Raw genomic sequence first — 8,325 nt, 5'->3', positions numbered from 1 at the left:
TTTAACTGTCTAATTGTAATGTATGGTGTTACACTTCATAAAACAGGAAAAGGTTAGAATTGGCAGGAAATCTGACTCTGTTGCGATTGAACAGGACGTCATGTACATGAATACCTATTTAATTACAAATGATCTAAATAACATGGTGAAATGTTGCTTGCAGAAAGACAGCAAACCCACCATAAGCTGACTTGCTTAGCCCGGGGCGAAATCATGAAGTCATGATTTTAGTACTGAAGTTTCAGGGTTGCCAGGATACATAAAAAAGAAACGCCCAATTGCTACTAAAAACTACCGCTGGAAAACCGCGGACTTGGCAACACTGCGAAGTTGCGCAGGCGCTGTGAGGGGGAACAGGGGAACTGAATTCGCCGGAACACCGGCCTTTCAGTGCGGGTGGAGCAGGGTTTCCTCATTTGGATAGGAGTGGTAAGGTTCAGGTAACTTGGATGAGAAGCGATGTTAAAAGTGAATTTCTGCGCGGCCGTGTCAGTTCATCGTCTAATAAAACTCGTGGTCAATTTCTTCCGAGCTCTCGGAGAGATGCTCCCTAATATGTAGTTTGAGTACTAACCTTAAGTGTGAATAACATGCGTGATGTGCTGCTTGCACTGTACCTCCAATCAGTGTTTGTGTTCCACATTGTCGCGTTTAACGGGCGGCTGCAGTGCGGGCACGGGAAGATGAGGCGCTCAGGGTTGCCAGGTTTTCACTACAAATCCCGCCCAATTGCTGCTCAACTAGCTCAGTCGCGGTCTTGGGGATAATTTTATTTATTTATTTATTTTTTTTATATATTTTTTTGCGGGGTTCCTGATACAATTCGCATTCCAGGGGCTAACTATCACGTTATTGGGGTCGCTTCAACAAACCGCGGACCTGGCAACAAGCCGCGGACCTGGCAACACTACGCGCTTGTTTCTGGTTTGTTGCGTTGACGTAATGACGCAGTCACGCACTTGAACACTGCAGTAGTTTTAATGTGACGTTCTTTCTGTTTCTTTTAACAGCTGAGAGCTGATATAGTCCCTAGAACTGCAGGTATTTATACTTACTTATTATTTATTTTCCACTTGTTTGATCTGAAGTGCCCATCACCTGTCTGTTGTCTTGCAGAGAACTTCAGGCAGTTGTGCACTGGTCAGCCTGGCTTCGGCTACAAAGGATCCATCTTCCATCGCATCATCCCCGGCTTCATGTGCCAGGTATGAAAGATTTAGGCCTAGATGCAGGATCTGAAATTGACACCCACCGAATTCAGGTTGAAATCCACAGTGGCAGGTAACGCATCAACTCAACAGCCTGTTTGGTGGGTTATGATTGATAAATGTTGTCCTCCAACCATGAGCCTTGCAAATAAGCATAAAGAGGGTCACACACTGGGGGGGGGAAACACTCAAATCTTTCAAATTTGAGTATTTGTACGCATAGAGATGCCGTTTTGCAACTGTTGGTGGTGCCCAAATACAACTTTGGAGGCTATTCTAAATCCTGCTGTGCCACTTGCATAGTTATCCATTCAATTACATTAACAACAATTTGGGTCAAATATGTGCATGTACTGACTTAACCCTATGCTGGAGGATTGTGTGTCTTTTCCAGTACCGTGTCTTCAATCAAGAGTATGCTTCATATTAAATAATATAGATCACCCTTTCTTTCAATTAACTCATTCAAACGGTTTAACACTCTTGCCTTTTATATTAGCGATTAGATTCACTGCTCTGCATTTCCATTAATGGTTTCATGGTGGTCACTAACTGCCAAATTCAATGATTCAAAATTAATATTTAAATCTCAGCCGTGACTTTTGATAATCTGGGTTTATTTTTAAGATAGTAGAAATTTCTGAATTGCTGGTAACTTAATTTTATTAACCCGATTGACTGGTGAGTTACTTTCAAACCCTGCCCTGAAGTCTTCTGAGATCTTGGTTACACTATCAGTTTTGCGGTTCGCTTCTAATCTTGAGACCTTTGGATGCAGGGAGGTGACTTCACAAACCACAATGGAACTGGTGGAAAGTCCATTTATGGCCACAAGTTTGAGGATGAGAACTTCAGCCTGAAGCACACCAGCGCTGGCTGCCTGTCCATGGCCAACGCCGGCGCCAACACCAACGGTTCCCAGTTCTTCATCTGCACAGAAGTTACTTCATGGTGAGCAAAAGCCGTGTGAATGAGCATGTCTGCTAGATCCATGCTGTGGAGCGCCTCCTCCTGACCCCTTTTATTTCCCCTCACGTTTTCTTTTCCCCCAGGCTGGATGGCAAGCACGTTGTCTTCGGACAGGTTGTGGAGGGCTTGGATATCATCAAGAAAGTGGAGGGCTACGGTTCCCGCAGTGGAAAGACCAGTGCCAAGATCGTCGTCGCTGACTGTGGCCAGCTGTAAACACCTCAACCACTAACCTTAACCCAAACCTAGTCTAGTACCCCTCAGTGCTCCCTTTCATAAATCCTGCCGCTAACATTCCTGTCCAAGTTCTACAACCCCCTCCCTATATCCTTCAGTCGTCCATTTTTGTCTTTTGACAAGTTGCCTTTGCCGTTTTCATTTGCAAATGAAGTCCTGTAGGCCTATAATTCGTGCATCAAAGTCTGAAAATAAAGGGGAACAATGACATGAAACATGGTTTGTTGCAGTTGGTCTCGTTTTTCACTTTAAGCTTATTTGTTTGTTTGGTTATGTTGCTTCAGGTTAATGCGAGTCACGGTCAGTGAGCTCTTAGATTTATTTTTTATTTTTTTTATTTAAAAAAAAACAATTAACACTTCAGAGAGCTTGCTGATCCGGCTCAAAAATTTCTAAATTTCTTCACTTATCCTCTAGGCCAGGGGTGTCAAACTCAGTTCCTGGAGGGCCGGAGCCCTGCAGAGTTTTGTTCCAACACTAATACCGTGTAGTTTTCGAATAAGCCTGAAGGACTTGATTAGTTGGATCAGGTGTTTAATTAGGGTTGAATCTAAACTCTGCAGGGCTCCGGCCCTCCAGGAATTGAGTTTGACACCCCTGCTCTAGGCAATTCAACTCTCTCAGTGAATCCAGTCACAGCAGTTCAAGTTAACAGACTTGCCCTCCAGGGAACTTTAAAATCTGTTAAATCGAGGCTATTGTGACTTCAGAAATCTTGGAATATAGTATGTGTATGTATATTAAAAATAGCCATGGGCTAAATGATTGATTAATGGAAAAGTTTGAGATTAATTTGTTTTTGGGTGAACTATTTTAAGATTAATAGTTTTGCTTAATATTGACATTTAAGCAATTTGTCTGTCTTTTCTTCCCTACTCTGTCACTTGAGTGAGGTGTTGATGGATTATTGTCCCGCCCTATTCCATAAAAGGAAACCTGGTGGCTTTAAGGATGTAACTTGATTTGTGAAGTGAAATGACATGTGGCCAAGTATGGTTACCCATACTAGGAATTAGTGCTCTGCATTTAACCAGAGGTGGACCAAGTACTCAACTCTATTACTTGAGTGAAAGTACAGATACTGCTGGTCAAACATTACTCCATTACAAGTAAAAGTTGTAAAGACAGATTTTTACTTAGGAGTACTTGCTTTTAAAAGTACTTAAGTACCAAAAGTTAATTTCCTTTTTTATGTCTGCACCGTTTTATTGTTGTAGTAGTAGTAGTACTTACAATACTTCTGAAGCAACTTAGAATACATTACACCTGCTGAATACACTGACCAGCTTGTAATATGTTTGGAATAAAGAGCTTTTAGAATGTTAAAAACCTATGGGGAAACAAAAAAATAATATTTAACACCCCTACCCACCCCCACAAAAGCAGGATGGTAGTGATCTCACACAGCTCTGACAGCGTGTGCGCACATATATGTTTAGCCATTCATCCACATTTGAACAGAGTGGACAGTGAAATGCTGTAAATACAGAGTGATAAGAAAGAAAGAAAAATCAAACCAGCTTTAAAACCTAGCAACACAACTGTAGATGTATAACTTTACAACAGCAACACTGCTTTAACAAAAAAAGCAAAACAGTAAGACTTAATTTGGCATCAAAACAAACATTTTAAATGCTGTCTAATCGCTCTCGCTGTACTTTATCACACATAGAATGGTCTGCGCAGTGCTGCTTCAAGTCCAACACCTTTTGTGTTTTATTAGGAGACGCACAACAGTTCTTCTGTGGCTTTATAGGTAATATTTTCACTTACACAGTTTAGCAAAATCGGACAATATTGTGTCTAATATATACCACAATATTAACTTCTTACTATTGAATTGTTGTAAATAAATAATCACATTTGGAGCTGGTCAGTGTTCAAAAAATGTTGGGAAATCACTTCATGTAGCCCTACAAGAGTGATTACTGATAAACTCTGAAAAAAAAAAGTCATTTAGAGAAGAAAAAAATCACCACCCATTGACTTTCAAAGCTGCTACGGGGTGCAATGTAATCTGCTGGTGTTGGTCTATTGTGTTTTTTGAAAACCAACGTCACTGCACCCGTTTACCAAGACATTTTGGAGCACTTCATGCTTCCTTCTGCTGACCAGCTTTTTGAATATGCTGATTTCATTTTCCAGCAGGATTTGGCACCTGCCCACACTGCCAAAAGCACCAGAAGTTGGTTAAATGACCATGGTGTTGGTGTGCTTGACTGGCCAGCAAACTCACCAGACCTGAACCCCATAGAGAATCTATGGGGTATTGTCAAGAGGAAAATGAGAAACAAGAGACCAAAAAATGCAGATGAGCTGAAGGCCACTGTCAAAGAAACCTGGGCTTCCATACCACCTCAGCAGTGCCACAAACTGATTACCTCCATGCCACGCTGAATTGAGGCAGTAATTAAAGCAAAAGAAGCCCCTACCAACTATTGAGTACATGTAGAGTAAATGAACATACTTTCCAGAAGGCCAACAATTCACTAAAAATGTTTTTTTTTATTGGTCTTATGAAGTATTCTAATTTGTTGAGATAGTGAATTGGTGGGTTTTTGTTAAATGTGAGCCAAAATCATTACAATTAAAAGAACCAAAGACTTAAACTACTTCAGTCTGTGTGCATTGAATTTATTTAATACACGAGTTTCACAATTTGAGTTGAATTAATGAAATAAATGAACTTTTCCACGGCATTCTAATTTATTGAGATGCACCTGTACTCAAAAAGTGTACTTAAGTACAATACTCAAGTAAATGTACTTACTGTCCGCCTCTGCATTTAACCCATCCTAAGTGCGCACGCACACAGCAGTGAACACACACCCGGAGCAGTGGGCAGCCATTTATGCTGTGGCACCCGGGGAGCAGTGCCTTGATTGAAGGTGGGAGAGAGCGCCGTACATTCACTCCCCCCACCTACAATCCCTGCCGGACCTTAGACTCGAACTCACAACCTTTGGGTTACGAGTCCGACTAACCATTAGGCCACGACTTATGTCTATTAAATGTAGTGCCGTTCAGTGTTATTCCTATCTTTATAAGTTGTGATGGCAGCCAAGAGGACAGCTAGCAAGTGTGTAATCTTAGCTGTGTGAACATTCGGTGTCAACTTAAAGCGTAACACAATTACTAGTGCCTGCTTGGCCTGTAAGCCAAATGCATGTTTGTCATTGCGTCGCATTAAGATTAATGAAAGGTTGAAAAATTTAATTGCTTTGGACCGGTTTCATTGAATAATAAACCGATCCTGTGAGTTCTAAAGAAGGTTATTGATAAACAAATGAAAGTTCTTTGTGCTTATTGTACATTTAAGTCAGATACCATTTAAAGTGTAACTTTCAAAACTTGAGGGCCTTTAAAATCGAATACCCTTTTCAGGTTATTCGAATAACAATGAGATAAAGAATACTGCATTGTTGAAATACATTTATTAAAATCCAGCAGGAATGGCCTAGATGTGCACATTTTCAACAACTAACTAATCCTGCTCCGAGGCCATTCAACACTGCACTTTTTATATCTCCCTTATGCTTAATTCAGTTCATCAGCGCATTAGATGGGTGTGCCGTGACCTGAACCGGGTGTCTTTGCACAGCAGAGCTAATGCTGCTCTGTGCCAACCCAAAATTCAGTGAAGACGCAATGCTGCATTAAAGCCAGACTAAATGAAGTGAAGAGGTCTACTCACTTCAGCCCCTAGTGTAAAATACACAGTACCTGATGTGTAAATGCAATTATGAGCAGCATAAAAACGGTATGAACGCCTAAATGCCAGTTCAGATGTGCTTCAGTGTAAGTTTGGCCTCAGATACCGGAAAACACGTTCAGTGCTGACACACCACAGGAAGACGAGGTTCAGCAAACTTATTCGTTGAAATAACAGTTAGCCGAAAGAAGGCGCTTGACTCAAACTTTTACAGGAGCAGGAAAAGAACACCAAAGCCATGCTCAGTCATCGGCGTTTGCGTTCCAATACATACATTCCGACTTCTACACACTACACACAGAATTATAGAAACAACTTTATTTAGAACAACCTCGTCATCCTCACTTCAGAAATGCTTTAAACATATGCCATGACGTGTGTAGTCATGTTTTGACCCAGTTTCTCTGCGGTTCGCCAGTGCTTTAGCTCCTCGGCTCGGGCTGACACACTCCCTGTCCGCGAAGACTGTCGGGCTGCGTGCGGCACTGCAGGCTCTTCTCGCAGTCGCAGCGCTCCAGTCTCCGGCGGAGTTTGGCACGTCCCCGCAGTAGGCACACCTCGCCCATCACGGGCACGCGCTGACACCTCTTCCCCGTCAAGTAGAGCGCGCAGCACATACCCTCGTCACAGTCGCGCGAGCGCACGCATGGGAACATCTCGGGCACTGCGGGTGGAGAGATGTGGTGAGGGTCAGTGAGTCAACTACTCAAACAACAACAACAACTGGAGCATAAAAAGCTGCAGTGCTGTAGCTGTTGGCGTCACATACGTGTGTATGTATATATATATAATGGCTTAGATAAATAACACTTGTCACAGCTCATAACTTTGCAGCCAGAAAACGTTTCTAGTTTGAAAAGGCTATATTTTTAGACTTTTAAACATTCTGTTCTGTTCAAACAATGTGTAACTGTAAATAAATTGCACTTTGCCATTCCAACCGAGCTACACACATTTTAATATGTCCTCAGAAAAGTAATAGTGTTGACAGTTTTACAGTTTAATTTGACATTATAAGCCTCGCACTCAGGACACTCTGCACATTTCTACAAATACACATTTCCTCTTTTCAATTATCGGCTGTTTTCTAAATAAAATCATGGTAGAGGAAACTAAGATCATCCCCTTCTGACACAAAACATAAGACAGAGGCATAAAAAGATGATGTTTTAACGTGTCGTTTAATTCAGTTCAATTTTCAGATTGTTGATGTCATTTTGACCATGTTGTTTTTTTTATATGGAGTAGTTAATTTAAATGTGAAAAATATATGGTGGAAACAGATGGTGGCAACCTGAGGAAACAACTTCAACTCTTTGTAATATATATTCTATATTCTTAGATTTAAGACAACATTTAGATTCAATTAAAAATATTTCTTAAAATTACATGTCACACTCTATGATTACTATAGCCACAACATTGTTCTAGTTTATCAGTTCACTTTTAAGAACTGTTCATTTTGACTTAACAGTTTGATAATTTGTCTTTTTAACATGTGCAGAGTTTTTACAGCTGATGCAGACAGAGAATGCACGTTGTTAATGATTTCAATAATGTCTGTCCTTGTCAGCACAGGGAAATTACTAGTAGTTGATCATATATCAATACTTGACCAAAGGTTTGACCCAAAAACATTTTAAATTGTAAAAATAATAATAAATTATAAAATAAAAAAACACTGAAAGTACATAAAACTCTATCCTTACCTTTTTGACTTCCTCGCACATCCAACTGAATCTTTGTTTTGGCAGCATTGCGCTGTTTCTTCTTTGAGCCTTTGCATTCAGTTGCCTTGTGAAAAACACAATATGAATAAAAACTGCTTAAATGTTGTGAAAAATTGGAACTGCAGGTTTGATATTAATCCATGGTTGGACGTAACTTCAGTAGATTACAGTACTGAACCAAACAAAATCTTACTTGTGCAGTGGAACAGTCTTGCGCAGGAGGTGAAGCGTCTCTGATTCCCTGCACAGCTGAGGTCCTTCTAACAGAATTATGGGAATTTGCAACTGTGTCACTCTGTAGATGCAATACTGACTGGAAGAGATTATCAAACAGACTTTAAAATATGTGATGAAAACAGCACGGAAGTAATTACAACAAGTACAGTTGCTTTGTTTTTACAGATAAAATTGCATGCTGAAAATCATAAATACTATATATATATATATATATATATATATATATATATAT

The 8,325-nt window shown here is 40.4% G+C and overlaps 2 protein-coding genes across 2 annotated transcripts in view; one reads left to right on the top strand and one right to left on the bottom strand.

Annotated features, from left to right (window-relative positions):
• Nucleotides 1-2,633, top strand: part of ppiaa (peptidylprolyl isomerase Aa (cyclophilin A)) — a 5,506-nt gene extending 2,873 nt beyond the window's left edge. Inside the window, exons 2-5 of the mRNA XM_016281231.1 lie at nt 1,011-1,041; nt 1,117-1,205; nt 1,987-2,159; nt 2,261-2,633. Of these exons, the coding sequence (XP_016136717.1) occupies nt 1,011-1,041; nt 1,117-1,205; nt 1,987-2,159; nt 2,261-2,393 (426 nt within the window). The 3' untranslated portion in view covers nt 2,394-2,633. The remainder of the gene's footprint in view (nt 1-1,010; nt 1,042-1,116; nt 1,206-1,986; nt 2,160-2,260) is intronic.
• A 3,915-nt stretch (nt 2,634-6,548) lies between these two features.
• LOC107591936 (dickkopf-related protein 4-like) overlaps nt 6,549-8,325 on the bottom strand; it is a 2,331-nt gene continuing 554 nt past the window's right edge. Inside the window, exons 2-4 of the mRNA XM_016281228.1 lie at nt 8,050-8,169; nt 7,836-7,920; nt 6,549-6,790 (exon numbers count right to left, since the gene is read on the bottom strand). Coding sequence (XP_016136714.1) covers nt 6,549-6,790; nt 7,836-7,920; nt 8,050-8,169 — 447 coding nt within the window. The remainder of the gene's footprint in view (nt 6,791-7,835; nt 7,921-8,049; nt 8,170-8,325) is intronic.

Source organism: Sinocyclocheilus grahami, unplaced genomic scaffold (assembly GCF_001515645.1).
Source record: "Sinocyclocheilus grahami isolate Dianchi unplaced genomic scaffold, SAMN03320097.WGS_v1.1 scaffold148.1, whole genome shotgun sequence".
In the NCBI taxonomy this organism is placed as follows: domain Eukaryota; kingdom Metazoa; phylum Chordata; class Actinopteri; order Cypriniformes; family Cyprinidae; genus Sinocyclocheilus; species Sinocyclocheilus grahami.
Note: the sequence above shows the minus strand (reverse complement) of the source record. Positions and strands in the feature narration are given on the sequence as shown.